This window comes from Rattus norvegicus, chromosome 6 (assembly GCF_021556685.1).
Source record: "Rattus norvegicus strain SHRSP/BbbUtx chromosome 6, alternate assembly SHRSP_T2T, whole genome shotgun sequence".
Taxonomy (NCBI): domain Eukaryota; kingdom Metazoa; phylum Chordata; class Mammalia; order Rodentia; family Muridae; genus Rattus; species Rattus norvegicus.
This window is the reverse complement of record NC_141539.1, coordinates 31,854,293-31,880,323: the sequence shown is the minus strand read 5'-3', so window position 1 is coordinate 31,880,323 and position 26,031 is coordinate 31,854,293. Positions and strand designations below refer to the sequence as shown.

Below are 26,031 nucleotides of genomic sequence, written 5' to 3'. Positions count from 1 at the left end.
TTTCACGTGATGCTAGTCTGTTTAGACTGTCAGAAGGATAAAAGCATAGATTTAGTGATTTGACAGTTCTAAAGCCTGGGAGTGCTGAGGTCAAGGTACCCACTGATTCTGTATTTGATGGGGGCTCTATTTCTGACTTTGGGGAACAAATGACATTACATTGTCTATCTTCACATGGAGGCGAAGGACTTTCCTTTTTCTTCTAATAAAGATACTAATCCCATTGTAACGGTTTCATCTTGTAACCTAATTACTTCCCAGAGGCTTCATCTCTAAATACCATCCACTGTCCTGGGAATTTGGGTTTCAAGCTTGGAAGGAAGACACACTGTGTGCATTAACAGTGTGTAATAAACCTGTGAGCCAGATATGGGCTCTGTCTAGACAGTTGTGAGTAATCGGGGGAGTAAACTGTGTGATCCATTAAAATCAATGCTAACGTTCTCTACAAGGCTTCTGTTCTGACAAGAATGTTGCCTAGATCAGCGGACTCCATCAGAGCAGAGGGACAGGAGCCGGGAACATGGATGGTGCTGAAGAGCAAATATTACAATTGCCTTCCCTTTTGGAGACTCCATTCTGTCCCAAACTCTTCCACATGCAGACGGCTGGCAAGGCTGTGGAGAGATGCCAGGAACACGCTTCTTTTGTTTAGTTTAGCAGAGGAGAGCAGGGTGAGCTGTAAGAACAGGTGCTAATGAGGTTACGGGGAGGTGAGAGGCATAATGAATGTCAACAGTCAACAGCAGGGGGAAATAGAAGGGCTTGGCATCTTGGTGACACAGACTTGGAAACATAGAGACCTGTGGGAGGAAACTGATGTCACAAGGCTTTCCCTGCCATCACTAAACAGCTGGTCTCACCTCAGCTCCAGGCAGGGAGACTGGGAAAGGCACCCAGTTTAAACCAATATCTGTCAGTGTTTCTCTCTCTTCCTTTCAGTTCCTCTGTGAAATGGTTACTTGTGTCTCCCTCAGGCAGTAGGAAGCGAGTCTAGTAAAATGGAACAATGTTACAAGCAATTACAATGTTGCTTTTAAAGGAAATCTCCAAATGCACGAGCAATGAGTGTGCGCTCAACAAGCTCGCCTCAATTTCATCCCAACAAGACCAGACAGTAGATTGAGGGTATTCCGGAGCCTTGGCCATCCCCAAAGGCTGAGCCCCATAGATGGTTCTGATGACAACAGTTCACTGTACCTCCTACAGCTAGAACCAGAAGTCAGAAGAGTGTTTGTGGCACCAGGTCCAACCCTGCCCGGAAGTTAGGCTGTGGTTTATACTGAAGTAAATGGCTCCACTGGGCAGCTGCAGATCTGGGGGCTAGATCATCCTGCTTCCATAATTGGCAGCATAGCTTAAGGCTGAGTGTCTGCCTTCGTATTTGTATACCAAGGATGCTATAACAAAACGCCCCGCACTGGGTATAATAAACTGGAAATTTAACTCACCTCTAGCTCAGGCCGGAAGTCTTGTTCTGGGAGGGCCTGCCCTAGCTGGTAGATGGCTACCTTCTCATTGTATGGCTCTCTAGTTTCAGTTTTTAACATTTTTCAGAAAGAAAGAGAAAAAGGCCATCTGGTCTCTCTTCTTACAAGAACACCAATCCCATCAGGTCAGGGTTCCACCCTATTTTTAGCCTCATTTAACTTTAAAGACATCTCCAGATACTGCCATCTGCTCCTTGGGGTTAAGGCTGATTTCAGCGTATACAGTTGAGGGTTGGGAGACATAGGGCATGGATGAAATCCTGAGTAAATGTGTGTTGTTGACACCAGGACAGTCACGTCAGGGAACACAGTGCCACAGGTTCGGGACCTGGCAGGGCCTTCCTGTGGTCTGTGTGCAGATGTTGGCGTTGTGTGGTGTATCAACAACAGCGCCCTCCCCCTGTGGATGAGAAATGCAGGAATTTCCTCTCCAGTGTTCTAAGTCAGTCCAGCCTGACTATCCAAGACTAGCCCAGTGCTGTAGGAGTGGGGTCTCCAGGCCAGGGAAAGCGTAGGGTTGCCTGGTATTCTTCAGGGGAGCTGTCAGCCACCTTTGCCTTCAGGGATGTCCACTGAGGAATCAGGAAAAGATAATGTCAACCCCGAGTCTGAGAGAAGGGGAGGGAGTGCTGTAACTGGTGATGACTCCTCCTCTTCTGAGAAAGGATTACTGTGGGCTGGATCCTGCCAGCTGGTCTGGATCAGCTCACTTTCTTCCTGGCTTCTTTGTAGCAAAAACAAAGGAAAAAAAATGTTTAATCTCAGCGCTCTGGAGATAGTGACAAATGGATCTCTGAGAGTTCAAGGCCAGCCTGCTCTACATAGGAAAGTCTAGTTCAGCCAGAGCTACACAGAAGACCCTGTCTCAAAAAACAGCAACAAAAGCTCAAACAACAAAACGCAAGTAAACGTTCCTATTGTGAAAACAATATGAGTTCATTGAATAACACTTTGAAAATACTGGAACTATGAAGAAAACAGCGGTCACCTAGGCTGAGTTCCCACTACTAACTTCCCTTCAGTTTGCCCATCCTGAATCTGAAGTTTATCCCTTCCCCAGTCCCTGTTTCTTCCTGTTTGGCTGAGGCTGACACTTTGTGCCATGTTCGCTCCATACCCCCTGTAAGTTATTCCTGCCATATCCTTCCAGGTTTCCTGTCCTGCACATATGCCCTGTGAGCACCAAGACAAACCAGTACTGTCCTTTAAAACATGAATATGAGTGTGTGGCAGGGTCCCGGTATTTGTGAGCCTTAAAGCTGCTTGGAAAGGCACCTCTTACTCTCTGTCTCACCACCACCACCATCTTGTCATAAAAACTGGACCTGTCCCTTCCTCACCACACATCAATTTGTAATGAGAAAGGTGAAAGGAAGGGTTTGACCAGAATAGTTTTTTTCCCCATCACCTGACAGCCAAACCCATTTTCAGATTATTATTTATAAAGTTAAGACTCCAGTGCCCTGTGTGTGGGCAGAAAAGCTCCTGTGATATGTGTCTGGCCTTAGACGCCTGGCTTGTCCCCATTTTCCCAGTCTCTCTGTTTCAGCTTCCTCCCATGGCCTGTTTGCCAAGGCCTTCCACACTTCAAGAAAGGCCTCTTCTTCCCAAGGGTCAGAATGATACCCTTCAGGGAGCAGGTGTTCAAGGGTCACAGCTGTCACTCCCAGCCACCTGTCTTATGTCCCAGCACTCCCCGGGGCAACAGCTCCTGAATGCCAGTTTCTCCCCAACGGTTCAGGAGAACCTGCTGGCCAGGCTTAGGGGGCACTGGATCCTCTCTTGGGATTGTTTCCACACATGACAAAACCACGAGACTCCTGCTCTGTGCAGGAGAGCAAGCCGGGCGCTGCGGGTTGCTGATGACTCTTACTGCAAGAGCTGTTTCTTGCACAGTGATAGGTTATTTTTCTGATGGCGAAAGAGCCAGTTCACGCCACATTAGATTATATTAAAGGCAGGTTTATTGGGAAGGTGCTCTCCGGCAAGGTCACTGGCCTCAAGGTCCTGAGCCAGGGAAGTCACCATGGGGAGAGAGACATGGGGAAGAGAAAGAGAAAAAGAGCATGAGCAGAGAGAGAGAGAGAGAGGGAGAGACCAAAAGGTATGGATTATATAACAAAGAGCTTCTGAGGGAACGGCAGCCCAGCTCCTGGGTTGGAAAGTTCACAAAGGGACTGAGGGATGCTGGGAAAACCTGGAGGCTAGGTCTGCTTTGAGATGTAAAATATGCACCTCAGTCCCTGTCCAGAAACCAAACACACAGATCCCATGAAGCTTCTGCTTGTGACTTGCTTGGTGGCAGGCCAGACAAAATGGGGAAGAGGAGAGAAAATATCTCCTTCGCTCTACAGTAGTTTGCTGTATTAGACGCTTGCGTCCAAGATTGACAGACGTTCCAGAAACTTCTGGACCGGGTCTCCTGATCACATTTTAAGCCACATTGCTGGTCAGAGTGCTGTTAGTAGCTGACGTCCTGCACCATTTACTCTCTAGGTTCCTGTGTCATCATGGTTTCAGTTGTCTGCCTGGAAAGGGGAACCTCCACTGAGAAATTGGTTGGCACTCGGGCATGACATTTTCTTAGCTGCAGTCCGTCTTGGGTTAGTGCTGCCTCTGGGGGGGGGGGGGGGGGTCTGAGCTGTCTGAGGAAGGAAACAGAGCAAGCCAGGAAGTGGTGCTCCTCCATGGCCTCTGCTTCAGCTCGTCTCCCTGGTTCCTGTCTTGAGCTCCTGCTTTGGCTTTCCTTCATGGCAGACTGTAAGCTGTGAGCTGAAATCAACCCTTTCTTCCCCCAGTTATCTTTTGGTGGAGCTGTTTGTCACAGCAACAGCGACCAAGAAATTACATATAGCCTCTGCTAGACACTGGGGGAGAGGAGAGGTGACATCCAAGGTGACGGATGAGCCTCTGCCATGAAGCCTCAGACCATCCGTGGGCATAGAGTCCAGTGCCACCGAAGCACTTGAGTCTGAAGATCTGGGCAGGGTCAGAGGCAGCATCTTCATAGAGAGGACAGTAGAATCCCGTCCTGAAGGATGGAGACGTTTACCATGTATGAAAGTGAACTTAAAGCTGGGCACAGCATTTGGGAGGCAGAGGTAGATGAATCTCTGTTCTGGTCTACAGGGTGACTTCCAGGCCATCTAAGGCTACGTAGCAAGACAATGTTCTCCCCGGCCCCCAAAAAAGTTTCAGGTTTTAAATCTCTGGGTTCTTGGCTGCAGGTTCTAGGGGTTTTCAGCTTACACTGCAGCCAGCTCCCAAGGCTTCATGGGTAGTCATCTTTTGCGGCCCACCCAGGGGCATGAGGGCCACTGACTCTACACGAAGAACATCACAAGTTAGATGGGTTTTGAAGAATGTGGCTCTTTAAGACATGCCCCAGGATCCTTCTACACCGTGGAGAACTGGTTACGTAAGCCAGTTTGGTTGGCCTGGCTATTTGGTAGTCGCAAACATCTTAGCAATTTCCGCTTTTCTCTCTCGCCTGTAAAAAAATGTGGCTCCCAGTGAACTTTTGGAAATGAAGTTAGACAGTATGAAAACATTTTACTCTTTCAGCAAGCTGGCCTACGTCACACCCTTGTAATCCTGACACCTGGGAGGTGGGGTGGAAAGGACAAAGGCTCACAGCCAGCGAGGACTAGAGGAGCTGTATAAATTCAGATAGCACTTTGGAAAGGTAAAGAGCTGTGTCTCTCTCGGGTGGGGCTGGGAAGACGGCTCAGTCAGTACAGAGATTGCTGGAGAAGCATGAAGGCCTGAGTTCAGTCTCTGACACCCATGTGAAAAGCTGGGTACACCTCGCTAATCCCAGAGCTGGAGGGCAGAGACAGGAGAATCCTGGGCCCTGCTGACCAGGCAGCCTAGACTAATTGGAAAGCTCCAGTCCAGGTGAAACACGGGCATGTCAGGAAACGTGACAAATGGCTGGAGAGATGGCCCTGGGTGCTCTCCAGAGGCCCAGGCTTTGGTTCTAGCACCCATATGGTGGTTCACAGTTATCCTTAACTCAAGTGTCATGAGATCCTACAACCCTCTTCTGACCTTCTTGGACACCAGGCTCCCATGTGGTACATATTCATATATGTTGGTAAAACATTCATACACATAAGAAAGAAACACAGTGCACAATGCCTGAGGAGTAATGCCCAGGGTTGACCTTTGACCTCCACATGTGTTTTCACACTTGCATGTGTGCTCGTACACAACTAAAGGTGGTGTTTCTGTGAGTCCCAGTCCCCCTGCCCAGCTTCTATATCTATGCCATGGTGTCAGGATTCCAAATAAGACCCTCTGTGAGGTCAGGGAAAAGTTCGTGATTAAAGCTCCTCATACGACCAGTGTATTTCAGGCTCCCCATCCCTATTCACCCTGGCTGTGGAACTGAACTCTGACAGAAAGGGGTGGGCTTTAGTGGCTATAAAATGTCACTGAGTGCTGTGACCCTAACAGGATTCCCACTTACCGTCCATAGGAACATGCTTGCCAATTCAGCCAGTGTGCGGATTCTCATCAAGGGAGGCAAGGTGGTGAACGATGACTGTACCCACGAGGCAGATGTCTACATTGAGAACGGCATCATCCAGCAGGTGGGCCGTGAACTCATGATCCCTGGCGGGGCCAAGGTGATTGACGCCACCGGGAAACTGGTGATCCCCGGAGGGATTGACACCAGCACCCACTTCCACCAGACCTTCATGAACGCCACATGTGTGGACGACTTCTACCACGGGACCAAGGTAATGCTTTGTACCCAAAGTGGCTTTCTCTGTTGCTTTATCCCGCTTCTGGAACTGCTCCAGATGAGACCCACGCAAACCAGTGCTTCCCTGTACTGCTACCAGAAGGAGAGTTTCTCTAGGGATCAGTGTGGCGGCTAGACTAGGGGTTACGGCTAAATGTCCAAGATCATTTAAAGGACCAAGTAAGCATGTCTGTCTTGCCAATTGAGCCACCCATGTACCAAGCAGGAGCTGACTTCACTTTTGTATTTTTATGTCCCGTAACATAGACCTAGGATGAGAATCAGCTGGTGTTTATTGCTGTGTATGCTAATTTGGTACACTTGTTTATGCATGGTAAGCTAAATTAAGTCTCCATGTCTGCAACAGATTGTTAAGTCACCTCTTGATGTTTCAAACGGCAGAAAGTGTGAATGAAAAATAACTGTCTTCTATAATTCTCTCTAGTTGGTTCATTTGGTTTTGAGTCAGGGTATTACAATGTAGCCCTGGCTAGTTTGGAACCTACTCTGTAGACCAGCCTGTCCCGAACTCACAACGGTCCACCTGCCTCTGCCTCCTGAGTGCTTGGATTAAAGGTGTGCACCGTTATGCCCTGTTTTTGTTTTGTTTTGGTTTGGTTTGGCTTTTTGAGATGTTATTCTGTAGCTTAAGCTGTCCTCTAACTCATGATAATCCTCCTGCCTCAGTCTGCAAAGTGTTGGGTATGAGCCTCCAAGCCAGGTTCATTATTCCTCGAATCAGTTTGGAAAGTATCAGGGAGTTCCCTCTTTGGCATGAGTTATCACAGATGCAGTTCATCTACTGGATGGATGTGAGCTACTGTCTGCTCCCAAACACAAAATGCAGAAACCCAGGCTTGTGAAACAGCTACGTCAAAAGAAAACTGCACTTTGCAAAAAAGAGCCCCAGTTGGATGAAACCCTGGCCACTGCTGCCACTGCTCACCTTTGTAATGAACTGTCTGCCACGTGCCAGCTTCTCTGTGGATGCCAAGGCCGGGTTACACTCCTCTGCTCCCCCAGAGCCTGTGCTGACTGGATCTAGAGGATCTCCCTACAAATATGAATACGTGAACGTTGCTTATCCATGTGGATCTCTATGCATAGCAGCTTTAAGATTCACTGTGGAGGGCTGGAGAGATGGCTCAGCGGTTAAGAGCACTGACTGTTCTTCCAGAGGTTCTGAGTTCAAATCCCAGCAACCACATGGTGGCTCACAACCATCTGTAATGAGATCTGATGCCCTCTTCTGGTGTGTCTGAAGACAGCTACAGTGTACTTATATATAATAAATAAACAAATCGGGGGCTGGGGATTTAGCTCAGTGGTAGAGCGCTTACCTAGGAAGCGCAAGGCCCTGGGTTCGGTCCCCAGCTCCGAAAAAAAAAAAAGAACCAAAAAAAATAAATAAACAAATCTTAAAAAAAAAAAAAAGATTCACTGTGGAGCTGTTTTAAAATCCAGAGCTCCTGGAACACAAGTCCCCTGCCATGGCTAGAGTCCTTGGGGAGTCTGATCGAGTGAAAGGGATACACCAGTTTCTAGCCCTATGCCTGCAGTTCTGTGTCTTTATTTTTTTTTTTTTTTTGGTTCTTTTTTTCGGATCTGGGGACCGAACCCAGGGCCTTGCGCTTCCTAGGTAAGCGCTCTACCACTGAGCTAAATCCCCAGCCCCTGCAGTTCTGTGTCTTACTCAGGCCTACATCCCCAAGTCCCTCCATGGTCCTGCACCATAAATTCCCCAAGCTCAGGACTCTCCCTGTGAGAGTCATTTTCCTGGGGCTCAGGTGTTCCTGCTGTTAAGCAGTGACTGACAGGTCCCCCAAGCCCACCTTGAGGATTGTGGCTAGGGCTTTAGAGACAGAAGAAGCTGGGCTCTGGAGAGACAGCTCTGTAGACCTGTTTGTGCAAGGCAGATGGTCTAGAGCTCTCCCTGGGGTGAGGACATACTCACTTTCAAACCCAGGGGCTGCAGAATAGATACGTGGAAGACTGGGGAGGACCTCGCTGTGATGGATCACAAGAGCTACTGCCTGACCTCTGAGCAGAGGTTTCCTGGCTCTGAGGACTCTCAGCCTAGGGAAGAGAAAGGAGCAGACATCATAGAGTCAGGTAGTAAGGAAGCAGACACTCTGCCCTCTGCTCCAAGAACGTGCCTGCATTCCACAGGTGATATTTCACTAGAGAGATAGGGGACCCCATTCTCATAAGCTTGGGGTCCTTTTTCAGGGTGCTGTGGTGGCACTTTGGAATCTTCTTAAAGTCAGTGAGTATATCTAGTCACCACCCTGAGCACTAAGGCCAGGCCTTGATCTTTCTCTCTTTCTCTCTCTCTTTGTTTCTTTCTTTCTCTCTTTTTCTATCTTTCTTCTTAGTTTTTCGAGGCAGGGTTTCTCTGTTTTTCTGGCTTTCCTGGAACTCAGAGATCCATCTATCTCTGCTCCTAATTGCTAGGATTAAAGGCTGAGGCACCACTGTCCAGCCATTTGTGGCTATTTTCATTGTTAACTTTATTAAGATACAATGTACCCACAGAGCTGTGCCCAGGCACCCAGAGTTGCCACACCTGATCATGCTCTGGTCACCAGCTCCTTTTCAACAAACCAAGATCCAGAAGCCCCACCCAGTTTCCACCAGGGGTAACCTCTATCCTGACTTCAGATACTACAGATTTAAACAGCAGAGTGTTATTCACAAATCATATCATTCACTATGTAACGTATACGAGAGCCAAAGGGGGGGGGGGTACGCCTGCAAATCCTGACACTTGAGAGACTGACATGGGAAGATTGTTGCAAGTTTGAGGCCAGACTAGGCTTCGTAGAATTGGGTCAGCCAGGGCTACATAGACGGACTTGTCTCAAAATGAATGAATGAATGAGCACCAAATCAGTGAGTCAGTGGTTTTTAGTATATATGTGGTAGATTGATTTTGAGTGTTTAGCTAAGGTATTTTATATAAATGAAATCCAGTGATTCTTTCACTCAAAACTCTGTCCATGTTGTCGACTAGTTAAGTGTCCTCGCTTTGTGGCATTCCACATAGAACTTATCCACCCTACTGTCAGTGAGCATCTGGCCCTTCCGGTGGGAGGTCACTTCAAACACTGATGCTGGAATGTTGCCGTGACTGCCTTTTGGCAAGCTCGTATGTACACAGCACTGTGCATATCCCCGGGGCTGAAACTGTCAGGTCATGGTACGGTTCACAGACGTGTTCAGTATTAGTAGATACTACCCAGTGGCTTCCAGACTGGTTAAGACAGTTCACACCCGGGGCTGGAGAGATGGCTCAGTGGTTAAGAGCACCGACTGCTCTTCCAGAGGTCCTGAGTTCAAATCCCAGCAACCACATGGTGGCTCACAACCATCTGTAATGAGATCTGATGCCCTCTTCTGGTGTGTCTGAAGACAGCTACAGTGTACTCATATACAATAAATAAATCTTTAAAAAAAAAAAAAAAAAAGACAGCTCACACCCTAGCAGGTAGTGTAGGAAGCACAGTGATTAACCTTGACACGACTGATAACCACTCCAGTCAACCTTGGGACCCATTTTGTAGTATGCTCAGGCCTTGAACCAAAAAAATCATAGCTTGCTGGCTGCTGCCTCTGCTTTCAGGAGACCTTTAGTCCTGAGGCAGATGCTACCCTGTCACTGTGCTCTCTACCAGCCTCGAAGAAGTCAGGCCAGCCTTCTCTGTCCTCTTCTCCATACGGTCTATGGCAGGAGCCTCATTAGCCAGGAGTGACAGGTTTTTTCCCCTGAGAGCCTTCAGCTCTTTACAGAGTTCTGTGCACAGGCTCTCTGTTCAAGGTGGAAAGAAACCCTTGATCTTTTCCAGGCTGCCGAGCCATTAGGACAGAAAATACCAAAGACCCCTGTTGGATTAAAGGCCTCAGTTCTGCAGATTTGGGCCTCCGCAGACACCCTCACTCTCTGTAATACATTGTTGAGAATTTAAATCACAGGTGCCCCTCCCCCAAGCCATCTTGGTTCCTGGTGACAATGCTGTCTAAATATGGTGTGTGTGTGTGTGTGTGTGTGTGTGTGTGTGTGTGTGTGTATGTGTGTGTGTGTGTGTGTGTGTGTGTGTGTGTGTGTGTGTGTGTGTGTTCTGTGTGGTATGTGCATGTAGAGGCAAGAGGACAACAGTAATTGGTTCTCTCCTTCCACCTATTACATGGGTTCCAGGGATCGAACTTACATTGCCAGGATTGCATGGCAAACACCTTCGCCTGCTAACCCATCTCACTAGTTTCTAAATGAGTGTTTTATACCCATCTCCTGTGCAAGCCTCTGTGTCCTGGCCTGCCTATTGTCTACCATCCAGGTAACAGATCCCCTGACCTCCTCAGAAGCTCTGCCTCAAGTCTCCCAAGGAGAGACTACCTCCCTGTGGTCTCCCTCACTTACGTCCCACATCTGCCCTCCAGTTGTGGCTCCTATGCAAACATTCTGATCGCCACTCGTCCCTGGTAGAAGAAATGCTCTCCAGCTGGTACTGGCTGATCGGGCCTGTGGGTTTTTATGCAACTTTTGCCTTCATGCAGAGGCTGTGCATACACTTGGGATGAATGCCAGGAATCTGCTTAGCTCAAATCAGAGAAGGCCGATTGACTGCGGATCTGGGTTTATAATAGAATCGCAGTCCAGAGGAAAAACTCCTGAGCGATCCATCAACGGAGAGGGAGGATCAGGCTGCATTTCTTCCTGCTTGCCAGGCAGATGCACTTGGGACTTAAACCCTGCACCCCCAGTGCATGCCCTCCACAGAGTTTTCATGCTTGATGTTTGGAGACCAGCCATCAGGCCCGGGAAAAAAAAATAGTTGGAAGTCTGGCTTTGCCAGGGGCATCTGACTTTCCATTGTACTGGGTCTGAAGAGAATTCTCTCCAGCACTGTAGCAAGCCTGCGGCAGGCTCTGCCTTGCTCCCCTGCCCACAGCCTATCACTTGATCTACTATTACCCTGCCTGCCCCAGGCACCACCTCCCCCACCTACAGGCTTCCCCCTCTCTAGCACCAACTACTGGCAATAACACGGATCCCACCCCTGAAGGCCATTTCCCACCGTGGGGAGGCAGATGTAGGGAAAGGAACATCCAGCAACCCAGTCGTGCGGGTTAAAGGTTAGAACTGTCCTCTTGTAAGTGACTCATATTGTGTCACCAAGAATAGCCACGTGGATGTTTCATTGCTGTCGATTGGTTGGTTCTCACGGCCAGGTGAAATCATCAGTATCAGTATTTTCTTTTCTTTAATTAAAAGTGTGTGTGTGTGTGTGTGTGTGTCCTACATGTGTATCTGTGAGTCCTCTGAAACTGGAATTAAAAATGGTTGTAAGCTGCCATTTGTGTACTGGGAATTGAACCTGTGTCCTCTGAAAGAGCAGCAAGTGCTCTTAACCATTGGGCCCTCTCTCCAGTCCAAAATCAGCTGTTGGTTGGGTTGGCTGGTTGGTTGGTTGGTTGGTTGGTTGGTTGGTTTTTTTGAACAGGATTTCTCTGTGTAGCAGCCTTGGCTGCCCTGGAACTCTTTCTGTAGACCAGACTGGCCTCAAACTCACAGAGATCCGGCCAACCCTGATCCCGCCCCCCCCCCTCCGCCTCAGCAGTGCTGGAATTAAGGATGTGTGCCACAGTGCACAGTATAGGCTCCAGCCTCTTCACTAGCGTGCTGATAGATGGGCAGATGTGTCCCGCCATCAAAAGTTTCCTGTGTGCCTCTCATGCCTCCTCCAAAAAATATTATAAGAACCACAGCCTAGGCTGATAGGTTTTAGTCCTTGGAAGCAACTTTCATTAGAAGCACTTGGGGAATTTTTAACAGATGCCAGTATCAGGTCTGCCCCGTCCCTCATCTATAGTCTTGTTCAAGGTATCTTGGTGATTCTGAGTACTGGCAGGAAGACTGTTGGGGAACTTTCTTGGCTGTCTGGAATGGTACTCTGCCTTGGCTGTGCTCTGATGCCCATCTGACTGGCCTCGCTTCCAGCGCCAAGGCTGACAGCTGAACTCCATTTGTTAGCCTATCTGCCTGCCAATCTTATTTGCATCTGTCTCCGCTCACATTCCAGGCCCCTAGACAAAGGCTCCCAAACCCTAGTCTAAGCCTGCCACCCCTATACTTTCTGAGCACCCCGACACTGTATGCTACCTTTCTATGTGTCCTCTGCAGAAATCATTATAGAGAAGTGGGCAGCTGGATGGGGTAGTCATCAAACAGAGTACTGGTGAGACTGACCCTCTTCTTGGAGGCCCCAGAGACAACCTCCTTCCTGTGCCCAGGGCTGTAGGGGCATGGAGGTCACCTCCCATGGAAAAAGTCACTATCAAGAGGTTTTTACGATCAGCCTATGGGAAGGTGCTTGGCAGGTATGGGATAGGCTTAGGGACTGTAAAGTGGCATGGACTAAAATGGCCTGTTTATTCTGCCTCTAGTGGGGAGAGTCCCTGCCTCCCTTCCATCTCCCACTACAGAGGATGCTGTCTGGCAGGGTCCTGAGATGTGCCAGGCTCTGAAGCCTAAATGAAGCCCCCTAGGTGGTCAGCCTCACCAACATCCTTCCCAAGGAGCCTGCTTACCCACTGGGCAGGCTGTTTCTGCCTCTGAAGTTTGCTCTCTTGGAATTGAACCTTTTGAAATGGCTGCTTATTGTAATGAATCCAGACCCGCACGGTCTTGTTTATTAACTGGTGTTCCTAAATTCACATACTTCCTTATCCCTGCACAAAGCCTCGGGTGACCTTTGGAGTGGTGTGATTCCATTTCTCACGACATGGGGACTGAGAGGTGAGGGAGGAAATTGCCACACGTATCTGTCCGGTCCCAAAGCTAACCAGAACAGACAGCTCCGGCTGTCCTGGAACTCAGTGTAGACCAGGCTAGCCTCAAACTCAGAGATCCACCTGCTTCCGCCTCCCAAGGGCTGAAATTAAAGGTGTGTGCCACTATACCCGCAAGAATTAAGTCCTTTTTTTTTTCCCCACTAATGCTTTTAAGAACTCCTTAAACCAGTGGTTCTCAATCTGTGGGTCGAACAACCTTTCCCAGGGGTTGCATATCAAATGCCCTGCATATCAGATATTTATAATACTATTCATAACAGTAGCAAAATTAGTTATGAAATAACTTTATGGTTGGGGGTTGCCACAAACATCAAACTGTGTTAAAGGGTTGCAGCATTAGGAAGGCTGAGAACCACTGCCTTAAACCAGACGCCTCTTTGGACAACCTTATGACCTCTTAATTGACCACACACAAATAATTCCCTTGGCACTTCATGACTTTTAAGTTGCCTGGACTGGATAAGGATGTCACAGAACTGACAGACTTCAGGCAAGCTATGGAGCCCTCCACCTGCCCAAGACGGCAGCCTAATCTATCCCTGTGTTCCGATCATGTAGATGTCAGCACTTTGGGGCAGAACGATGCTTAAGGGGTGCTAATGAGTTAGCACACAACAAATGCTTGAGACAGGACGCACGTGGAATAAACGTTAGCTTCCAGGTAGGGCTTGCTTCTTCTATCCTAGGCCATCTTCCACTGTCTTTGGCTCCTTGAGGAAAGATCCATTTACTTTGGCTGCCTCACCACGCAAATGGTCTACAATCTTTTTTTGAGGATTTATTTGTGTGTGTGTGTGTGTGTGTGCGCGCGTGCGAGCATGCGTGCGTGCATGCAATACCCAGTGACGCCAAAAGAGAGCACAGGATCCCCTGGAACTAGAGTTACAGGTAGTTGTAAGCTACTGGCTGTAGGTGTCAGGGACTGAATCCACTCAGTATCCCAACTCCTTTTCCTGATTCAGATGCTGCCACACCCTGCTGCCCTCCTGGCTTCCTGCCACCCCTGTGGCCTGGCTGTGCCGGTTAGGGTCAGCATAGCTCAGCCCCTCTTTCTCTATTGCTGTCTCCAAATCTGGAAGAACCCCATCCCTTTCCAGTGGTGGCTGGTTCACTTGCAAGGAATTATGCTAATTCTCTTCTGTGTAACTAACTACTGTCTTGGTCTCGATTCACAATAACCACTCATTAGCTATTTGGTCAGTGTCACAGGTCCTCTGCCACCCACAGTTTAACAGGCTATCATCAAGGTGTCGCTGGAGCTTAGGATGATCTGCCAAGGTCTCATGCTGGTTGTAGGATTTCATTTCTGTGGCTGGAGAAGGCTGAGGCCCAGTTCTTGTTGGCTCTTGACTGAAGGCCGATCTCAGCTCTAGAAGCTGGTAGCAAAGCCTTGCCTCACACCCCGCATCTTCAAACCTGCTCTCATTTGCTGTGCCATCAAATCCCTAGCCACAGCCTCTCCATCAGGATGAGCCGATATAGGTTATCAGGATATATATATATATATATATATATATATATATATATATATATATATTATCATGATGACCTAGGATAGGTTCGACTAGTTAGCTGAGGCCCACTTAAAGAGCTGACTTCCTTTCTGGAAGACAGGGTGGTGCCTTCCTTCCTCCATGAAAGGGTGCATATGCCAGGGAGTGTATCACTGTGAACTTAGTTATAATTCTTCCTGCCATAGGCATTACATACACAGTCACAGCTCTTTTACCTATTCTGCCCTCCGCTCTCCAGTTTTATTAACTACTTAAGCTCTTTTAAGATGCTGTCTTAGTCAGGGTTTCTATTCCTGCACAAACATCATGACCAGGAAGCAATTTGGTGAGGAAAGGGTTTATTCAGCCTACACTTCCACATTGCTGTTCATCACCAAAGGAAGTCAGGACTGGAACTCAAGCAGGTCAGGAGCAGGAGCTGATGCAGTGGAGGGATGTCTTACTGGCTTGCTTTTCCTGCCTTGCTCAGCTTGCTTTCTTATAGAACCCAAGAACACCAGCTCAGGGATGGCACCACCCACAATAGGCTGGGTCCTCCCCTCTTGATCACTAATTGAGAAAATGCCTTACAGCTGGATCTCATGGAGTCATTTCCTCAACGGAGGCTCCTTTCTCTGTGATAACTCCAGCTTGTGTCAAGTTGACACACAAATCCAGCCAGTACAGATGCTGTCCTTGTGCTGGGGAGACAGCACGGTGGATAAAGAATGAAGACCCCAATCTGATCCTCCATACTCACCTGAAACCTAGGCCCAGCAGCGCAAATCTGTAATCCCAGTGTGGGGTGAGTAAAATGCATCCCGAGAGGTTGCTGGCCGGGCCAGTCTATGCAAAATGGCACGCTCCGGGGTTCAGTGAGAGACTCGGTCTCTAGAAGCGAAGTGAAGAGCAAAAGAGAGAGACACTCAACATCAACTTCTGGCCCCCGCCCGATGAGTGAGTGCACTGGTGCACATGCTTGTGTGCACGTACTTGTGCACACACACTGGTGCACACACTTGTGCACACAGAAGCATTCCACACACATAAATAAGTAGATAAATGAGATTGTACAAATGGATTTCAAAATTTTTAAATTAGATTTATTCATTCATCACTTCTTGGCCTTATAGCTAAGAGCAAGTGTGGATGTGTTCATGTTTTTACGTATGGAGATTTTGCCTATAGGTTTATTTGTGTACCATGTGCATGCATGCCGTGCCCGGGGAGGTCAGAAAAGGGCATTGGATTCCCTGAGTTGCAGATGATTGTGAGCCACCATGGGGTGCCGGGAATAGAACTCCATCCCTCTGCAAAAAAGCAATCAGTGCACTTAACCACTAAGACATTCCTCCAGCCCCTAACAGAATACATTTTTAAAGTCAAAAGTCACTCCAACCCCTTTCACCCGCAGCCCCTCTCTCTGCTATAACCATATTCCTGCTTTAGCTACTGTTGGGCCTTGGCTAGTTTTCTAGATCTTCACTTCGAATACCTCACACCTGACCATGTCCTACCTGTCCACCTCCATAGCCAAGCTCCTTCCTGCCTGTCTGTGGCACCTTCCTCAAGCCTTCCTACAGTATATTAGGTCCAGGTCCACTCTGTTCACATCTATAGTCATTTGTCATCCCGGGCTTTGAGATTGCCTGCGTCAAGTTTGTCTTTGAGCCAGGTAGAAGAGACTCTGGGGCCAGAGACCGTGGTTTATGTTTGGTCTGTGATTGCCCAAAGACTCAAGCTTTTACCACACAACAGACACCCACACAACAGCTGATTGTCAGCTCAGTGTAGTAGTTAGGAGCAGAGCTGAGGCACGCTGCCCAAGCTTGACGTCAGCCCCACCTTCACAGACTGTGATCTGCACAAGTTAATGTCTCCTGGCCGCTCGATGTCCTTATCTGGAAAATGGAGATTTATGGTGGCCCTTCATTCACGTTTATTGAGTTACTATTTGTGAAGAACTTAAAACAGCACTTGATCCTTATTAAGCATTAAGCAAGCATATATATATATATATATATATATATACATATATATATATGCTTGATATATATATATATATATATATATATATATATCATGCTGATTGAAGGCAGAGCTTTGAAAACTGACTTGTGGTTGGCCAAGGGTGGTGCACACCTTTAATGTCAGTACTTGGGAAGCAGAGGCAAGTGCATCCTGTGTTTGAGGCCAGCCTGGTCTACAGAGCAAGTTTTAGGACAGCTAGGGCTACACCAGATGAAGCCCTATCTTGAAAAACAAAACAGAACAAAACAAAAAATAAAGAAGGAAGGAAGGAAACCATTTGGTGACGATCTCTCATGAGCATAGGTGTTAAAACTTTAGGTATCAGTTAGGAACTGAAAACTTGGATTCCATTTCTACTAGTAGGGTATCCTGTTTAACAAAACCTTGCTGGCAGTTTTTCAGTGTGCCTGCACATTGATTGGCAGTCCAAAATGTAGGAAAGCCAGATGGAGCCTTTGTGGAACAAGTGTGAAGGCGACCTGTCATTTCTTACATCTTTGATCGGAAATGACCTCCCTCGATGACCTCCTCCTTGCTTCCAGGATAAAGAGTGTTTGCAAAGAATTTATCAGTACAGAGAGATAATTGCATCTTAAAACCTGGAGATCAGAGTAGAGCCTAACACACCCATGTGCAGCTTAAAAGGCTTTCAAACTCAATACAAGCTTTCCTCTCGTCCTCAGAAATTTTAGGGGGAAAAGAGGCTCAACCAGTGAAGGTGCTTGCAGCCAGAGTTCAATCCCTGAGACCCTCAGGGCACAAGGAGAGAGTTACCTCCCAAAAGTTGTCCTCTGACCTCCAACCATGTGCACCCCCTCCCCCTACACACACAAAACACACACACACACACACACACACACACACACACACACACATACAGTTTTTAAAATTTAAAAGGAAGACAATTGTGTGTGTACTTCTATGATCCTTGTTGCGTATAAAAGCTGCTGTTTCATCTTTATTCTTTTCTTAAGCCTTTATATTTTTACTCTTTGTATATTTTTTGATATAAAATTTTTTTTTGGTTCTTTTTTTTTTTCGGAGCTGGGGACCGAACTCCTAGGCAAGCGCTCTACCACTGAGCTAAATCCCCAACCCCTTGATATAAGATTTTATGGAAGTGTGTGTTGTATGTGTGTGGTAAATGTGTGCATGCACATAGGTGGATGTGTGTGTACATGTGTATGCATGTGCATTTGGAGGCCAGGGGAGGAGGCAGTGTATCATCCTCTATTGATCTCCACCTTATTTCTTTAAGACAGGGTCTCTCACTGCACCTGAAGCTCACTTTTGACTAGGCTGGCTGGCCAGCAAGGTCCCAGAATCCACCTATCCCCACTTCCCACCCCTAGGGTTATAAGCACATGCATACTGTGCCTGGTTTCTACATAACCTGGGTCAGCATGTTTGCATACTGTATATGTGTGCATACACACACACACACACACGCGCGCATTCTCTCTCTATCCACGCTAACCCACCTCCCCACCTCCCCACCTCCCCACCTCCCCAGTTGCTCAAAAACATTTTAACATGGCCTTATGTGGAGCCCCAGAAGTACTCAGTTGCAAGTGTCTGCCCTCGCAAGTTTTGTGAGGTCACCTCTAAAGTTGCCATAATCCTGTATTGAACATGCAGTGCATGTAGATACTGAGTCTATCCCCTCGGAGGTTCCAGCCTTGTCTTCTTGCTCCCTACAGCCAACTGCATTGTCCTCCTCTTTAGAATCCCTTTCTTTAAAGGCTAGGGATGTAGCTCAGTTGGTAGAATGCTCATCTAAAATGCACGAAACCCTTGGGTTCCATCCCCAGTACCACGTAATCTGCCCATGGTGGGCAATGCCTACAATCCCAGCACTTGTGAGGCAGAGGCAAAAAGATTGAGACGTTCAAGGTCAGCCTCAGCTACGTAGCTGGTTTGAACCAGCAAGGCTACATGAGACCCTACCTCAGAAACCACAATAAGAAAAACCTTACCGGGAGGATGTTTACCTAGTGACTATAATAAGATAACGCTGTGGTATAACAAAGTAACAACTTTCCCACCAACCAACACTTAGCTCTTATGCAACCTCTACTCTCACACACAATTACAGGGCTTGGAAAACAACATTAGGAGTGAATTAATCGCTCTCTATCCAAAAATGGCTTTTCCTATTTATATTTGAGTGCCATAGTATTTCCAATTAATACTTAAGAGTCAAATCAAGCTTTCTTTTTTTAAAGATTATTTACTTATTTAATATGTGAGTGTTCTGCTGCATGTACATCAGTGTGCCAAAAGAAGGCGTGAGATCCCCTAACAGATAGCTGGGAGCCACCATGTGACTACTGAGACTTGAACTCAGGACTTCTGGAAGAGCAGCCTTCCTGCTGAGCCACGCCTCCAACCTGAAGCTTGCTGTCTTATTGGTGAGCTCTATCCTTGGGGAGAACATGTACAGACAGTAAAGGCTATGATTAGGTATCAATGTCTTTAAAACGACTCGGGCTGGAGAGATGGCTCAACACTGGCTGCTCTTCCAGAAGTCTTGAGTTCAGTTCCCAGCAACCACAACATCTGGCTGGGTTTAGTTCCCGGCACCTACATGGCAACTCAAAATGATTTGTCACTCCAGTTCCAGGGATGTAATGCTCTCTTCGGGCTCTGCCAGTACTGCATGGGGCACAGACACACCGGCAAGCAAAACAGCATGCATATAAAATAAAAAATGTGTTTAAAAAAGGAAAACATTATTTATTAAGGTTTTAATATACAGTGAGCTACATCATTTTCCCCTCCCCTTTCCTTCTCTCATGCGCCTTCCACTTTATTCTCCCTCAAATTTATAGCCTCCTTTTCTATAATGGTTGCGCTCTCTCTCTCCCTCTCTCCCCCCCTCCTCTGTGTGTGTGTGTGTGTGTGTGTGTGTGTATGTATGTGTGTGTGTGTTCCTAAATATATAAATACAGCCTGCTCAGTCCTTATAATGTCACTTGTATATATGTGGTTTTAGAGCTGACCATTTGGTATTGGATATTCAAATGGAAGCCACACATTTTAAAGCATACCTTTTGGAAAACTATATACTGGCATGGCATCCCAGTTCATATAAGAAACACATCTGCCACCCCTTCCCATAGTTTCTCTATATCTCTGTAATCTTTCCAACTCCTTCTGACCTCTCTAGCCTCAGGTATCCCTGTAGATATAGGTGAGTTTGTATTTCCGGGCATTTCTGTGTAAATGGGACCCTAAATGTATTCTTCTTCTCCCCCTTGGTTATGTTTTCTGGGTTAGCAGTATTACGTCGGGCCATTGCAGACAAAGCTACTCTAGCCCCCGTGTCTATGTGTTTGTACAGACACACTATCATTACCCTTTGGGAAGTAGCTAGAAGGGAATGTCTCGGTCGCACCGTGGGTGTATGTTTGCCTTTTTAGGAAACCATCAAACTGGTTCTTGTGCCGACTGAAACAGTTTATGCTCCTCTCAGCAGTTGCTCTGCAGTCCCTTGTGATGGTCTGTTTGTTGAATTTGAGCTTCTAACGTGTGGTGTGTCTCGTTGTGCTATTGATTTGCGTTTCTCTAATGACTGGATGAATACTTTTCCATGCTCATCTGCCCACGTGTATCTTTGGTGAAGTCTTAAGGCTTTTGCAAGTTTTAATGGAGTTATCGTTGGACGGTGGTTCTTACCAGGTTGCAGGAGTTATTTATGTGGCCTGGTGATGAGTCCTTTATTGGATATATGTATGCTCTATAAATATTTTTCTCAAGTTGCTTGCTTAATTTTAACAATGGCTTTTAGATACTTAGTGTGTGTATAAGTAGGTCTGTAGCTGTTTTAAGTTAGTTTTCTGCATAGTACATACATGAGAAGGGACGGTGTTTGCTTCTCTTATACATGTGTATCAAGATGCCCCAGCACCATCTATGCAAAAGGTTGTCTACCCCCTGTTAAAAGTCAGCTGATCATAGGTATTTGTCACATTTTTTCCCCCTGTCCCTTTACAAATTTGTCTCTCTACACCAGAACCACACACTTGATTATAGCAGCTTTAAGTAAGTTCTTTAGAGCAGGGTAGCACTAAACCTTCCAACTATGGTCCTCATTTTCAAACTGGTCTCTGCCCATCCACATACACAGAAGCCACCATTTTTACTACAGGCCCTAAACTGTGAAGCCTTTTTTTTTTTTTTTTTTTTTTTTTTTTGAGACAAGGTCTTCTGTAGTTCAGGCTGGCTTTGAACCCATCATGTACCTGAGGATGGCTTTGATCTTCTGATCCTTCTGCTCGTACCTCCCAGATGCTAGGATTCAGGCGTGTGCCACCATGCTTGTTTTCCATAGCGCTGCACATCAAAACCCAGGACTTTGCTCTATTCTGGAGAGGCTCTCTACCAACTGTACATTCCCAACATTCCCAGACTTCTTAAAGTTTCTCATGTTACTCAACAGGAAAAAAAATATCCCTGGAGTGATTATAGATATTATATATCTATATAGGCATAGACAGACAGACAGACAGACAGACAGAGATGCAAATGTCTTTATGGCCTTTGGATCATCTTCCAGTTTGAAGTGGGAAAGCACGACAGCAACATGGGTCGGAGGGTTGGGGTCATGTTCTATACTCAGGGTCGTGGGTTCACAAGCATATCCGAAGCTTTCCAGCTTCTTTATAACCAGTTTCCCATCAAGCCTAGGCTGGCTTCTCTCTTCATGCTCACTGCTTGCCCCTCTGCCAGTCGTAACACACACTTGGACTTGTGTCTGTAATCCCCAAGCCCAGAACAGTGCCCCTGAGGTAGTCTGGTTTTGATGCTATGTAAAAAAAAAAAAGTTCAAAATGCAAAATGGTACATATTCAGGCTGGGGATCCCAGACCCCCGCTAGCACCTGGAGTCATATTGCTTTCCCCAAAACCTTTCCCTTGTTTCTCTTGCATCCCCTTGCTTCCACAGTAAGGCCCCTGACCCCTGTCTGACTTGCTGTTCAGAATACATCAGGCACCTGTTTGCGTCTTCAGAAGCCAGCCCAGGCAGATCTTGCAATCTTTCCATCCTTCCTAGGTGGGAGATTGGATCTCGGAGATTACATCATTTGCCAGGTTAATAAATGCAGGGCCTGCGGGGGGGGGGGGGGTGGAGTGGGATGGGGTGTCATGCACCTTTAATCTCATGACTCAGGAGGCAAAGGCAGACAGATCTCTGAGTTCGAGGCCAGCCTGGTCTACAGAGTTGAGTTCCAGGATAGCCAGGGCTACACAGAGAAATCCTGCTTCTCACACACACACACACACACACACACACACACACACACACACACACACACGCACAGGCACGCATAGCATGCCCTGTCATCCTTCCTTAACAGCTTCACAGTCCTGTCACCACTTAGCTGTGGGACTAATGGAGGCCATGATATCACTGAAACAGACCCTGGACAGAGAGCAAGTGGGGTTACATGCACTTCATTCTGGATTGCTGGTCAGCCCTCTCCTCAGGCATCTGCTCACAGCCTGGGCTTTTACTAAGCGTCCATGTGGCCTGCTGGTCAGTCAGGTTTCCCACTTTGAGATCAGAAGGGGCTTTGCTGAAGAGCAGGGTGACAAAGGGTCTCTGTGGAGCTCTACTCTAAAGCCATTTTCACAGGCCCTTGGCTTCTTGAGCGCTGGCAGCCACGTTCCTTCTGCCACACAGCTCCCTTTGAGGATCATATCCAGTCTCCATGGTAACCACATGTCGGGAGCCGGTCTGCACAGGCTTTGTATTAAACACAATGAATTTAAATCGGGTGCTGGGAGGCAAAGATAATCATTCTGGATCAGAGAGAGGCCCCAGGCTTCTCATTTCGTAATTTTAAATGTTGGTACAATTCTCCAGGTTAGCCCTGTAATTCAGGATCCAGCCACACCCTCTCCTCTATGTCAGCGACAGCTAGGTCTAATTTCCCTTGCGGTCTTTCCCATTCTTTGAAATTTGGGAGTAGGGAGCCCCTCCAGCCATACAGAGCTAGCCCGAGCTGAGGGATGACTAAGCCGAAAGGAGCCTGGGGCTGTGGTCAGATGGTCTCGTTCAGTTTGCCTGCGTGATGTCCCCACTATAAAATAAGTCGCCCCTATCCTACAATGATTTTTAAAAATTATGTTGGCAAATCTATCTAACATAAATTTCCCCACTTTAACCATCTCTGGCTATAGGGGTGTGGGGGTACATTTCCCTAATGTGTCCAGAACTTTTTGTCTTTTTTTTTTTTTTTTTTTTTGGTTCTTTTTTTCGGAGCTGGGGACCGAACCCAGGGCCTTGCGCTTCCTAGGCAAGCGCTCTACCACTGAGCTAAATCCCCAACCCCCAGAACATTTTGTCTTAACTGCAGCTTCACAGCACTAAATGTTAGCCTGTTTCCCTCTCTCCTCCCTGTAGCCACCACCCCTTTCTGTCTCTCTGAGTGTGGCTACTGAAGCTCTGCACTTGAGGGGAATCAGACAGGGTTTGTTCTTAACGGTTACTTCTTCCTCTTGGCATGCCTTCAAGGTCTGTCCGTACTGCAGCGGGCTGGAAGAATACTGCTCAGTGTGCACAGAGCACACGGTCTTACCCACTCACCAGCGACCGTGGATGGACTTGGGTTGCCTCCCCTTTTTGGCTATTATGAATGTTATGGACATGAGAGTGTCTGTTCAGGTCCACACTTGTAATTACAGAACATTTTTCCCCCAACAAGGTATGCAGCGCTGGCTGGCCTGGAATACACTATTGTGTGACAAAACTTTCCTTGGGGAGACAAAACACACACATTTACTCACTTTAGATAGGAATCCCAAGACAGACCAAAGTTCAAATATCACCAAAGGCCAACTCTATACCAAGGAGTTGTTTGGGGGTTACTTATAGAAGTATGGGTGAGGGGTTCATTAATAAATGACCCAAAGATGGCTGCATCCCCAAAGCCTACTCCAGCCTGGGTGACAGTTCCCAAAGGGAACCTGCAGCACACTGCACAGCCTGCAGGCAGCTCAGTAGGGTAGAGTGCCCATTCAGTGCCTCAGTTGGCCTAAACCTCTTCCAGGGACCTTAGCTGGTTTCTGTTTCTCCCAGTCTCTGAGTCTTCTTGGCAGCTTTGCTAGTCTGAGCGTTTTTGAAGCTTTTGCTGCTTCCCTGACAAGGAGGGGCCTAGTGAATTTGGTCTGTTTCAGGGACTTCCTGAAGCTATTTTGGGTTTTTTACCTTCCCATTTAAAAAGCTTCCCTGCAGGATGGAGTGTTTCAATCTCCAGGAAACTGTTATAGAACCACTAAGTAGCCAAGACTGGCCTCCAACTCACAGGGACCCATTTCTATGGGAAGGTGTAACCACTATTCCCAGCTTACAGAACCTTAACAAGGGAGAGAGAATATCTTTTATTGATTCTTTGGCAATTTCATACGTGCACACAATGTATCTTGACCATACTCACCCCAAGTCCTCGCCCCTTCTCTGTCCCCACCTCTCAACATATCTCCCTCCTACCTTCATGACTTTTTTAAACCCGATGAGTCCAGTTGGCGACGCTTGCTGGAATGTTGGCTGAGCTTGTTGGCTTGAGCCTGTGCTGTCCCCACGACAGCAGTGAGCTCATGAGGGTGACCGCCACATCATGCCCAGAGGGCAGCATTTACAGCACCCCCTCATCTTCCAACTTTTCCTCTTTCCACACACTCTTCCACAGTGTTCCCTGAGCCTTGAGAGGGGTCCATACAGCTGTCCCATCTAGGCCTGAGTCACGTATCTTCACTACTTTGGCCAGCTACAAGTATGGAGCCATTTTGAGGACCAAAAATGTTAGTTAAGAACACTCTGCTGCACACAGTAAGCTGTCAGTAGTAGTAAGTGGTTTTTTTTTTTTTCTTGAAGTTAAACCTAGGAGTTAATGTCACGGTGGGCTGATAACGTCAGTGAAGGTGATGATGTCATGCTGCACTAGGGACAAGCTGTGTCTGTCTCCCAGGTGCCTTATGGAAATTCATTCATTCTGGGACTTAAAGGAATGTCCTAACCATGAAAATACGTGTTATGAAAAAGCATACATGCTTTCATTTTCCTCCCACCAATTGATATTCATGTATTTCTAACTTCCAAAATTGGAAGGAAAAAAAAACTGTCCGGCCTGCTGCGTATACTGTCTTGTTAGCAGTCTATTTTAAGCACACCCTCAGGGAGCCCCTAAAGCTGTGGTGGGCTCTCAGCAGCTGATTCAGCGAATCGGCTGATTCAGTCAGTAGCACAGGAGAGTGTGGGCTTGGGAATACAAAAGCCTAGATTGCAGCCTGGCTTGTCTCTGGAAATCTGGGGTAATGGCAATGTCTGCCACATGTGGTAGAGGGAGACCGACCCCTGGATCCGTCCACGAGTGGAGCAATAACGGGCAGGGCCTTGGGATGGTTCGGGGGAGCCCTCCCAGTATGAGAACCTCAGACCTTGGGACCATCTTTGCCTGTGGGGTGTGCAGTGTGTCTCGCCAGGCTCCTGCCAATGATCTATTGCCAGCCAACCCCTCTGCTTGCAACAGCCCCAGCTGGAGCCAGCCAGCTCCCTTTGTGTAGTGGAATTTGTGGCAGACAGGGAGGAGAATAGGAGCCCTTGTCCAGGCTCCTGACCAGTGCAGGGTCTGGACGCCCCACAGTACTCCTCATTAAAGAGGAAAGATGGTGTAAAGCTAGGATTTCATAGCCAAGCTAAGATCGCCTTTAACTTCACAGTGATTTGTTGCAGACTATGGGTGTGCACTTGCTGGTGGTGCAGGAGCCAGGACAGTGGAACACAAGTGCCCGAGTGACAGAAGGCCCTGATTGCTAACTCCCAAACTCTTCTAGAAGCCCCTGAGTCCAAAAGTAGCAGAGCCTTGGTTTATCTAACTTCGTGCCTGCCGGGGCTCCTCGGGACTCCTTGAGGATGCTTGGGACTCCTTGGGGATTCTCGAAGATTCTTGGGACTCCTTAGGACTTCTTGGGACTTCTGGGGGCTCCTCGAGACTCCTCAGGACTTCTCAGGGCTCCTCGGGACTCCTCGGGACTTCTCAGGGATGCTTGGGACGCCTTGGTACTCCTCGGGGATTCCTTGCTAGTCCCAGTTTTGTCTGTACCTTTGACCCAACACTATTTGGCCATGTCTTGGGTCTAAAACCAGGCTGTCTTTTTCCTCTGAGCCCTATCTTTTTCCAGAAAATCTATTACCAATGATTCTTGTTTAACTAAGTCTGACACCCGCAGGCCCCAACTCAGATGCCCCCAAAACCAGCTGAGGTCCCCACTTGTAGCATCAGCCATTCTTCTGTCAGGGATTACACACCCACCCAAGCCTAAGCTTCCTTACTCAGTGTCTTCCTTAGGGTTTCATTGCTGTGAAGAGACACCATGACCAAGGCAACTCTTATAAAGGACGGCATTTAATT

General features: G+C 47.5%; 1 protein-coding gene across 1 annotated transcript in view; it reads left to right on the top strand.

Moving 5' to 3' along the window:
- Dpysl5 (dihydropyrimidinase-like 5) overlaps positions 1-26,031 on the top strand; it is an 84,572-nt gene that overhangs the window by 27,129 nt on the left and 31,412 nt on the right. The window contains 1 exon segment of the mRNA NM_023023.1: positions 5,971-6,235. Coding sequence (NP_075412.1) covers positions 5,975-6,235 — 261 coding nt within the window. The 5' untranslated portion in view covers positions 5,971-5,974.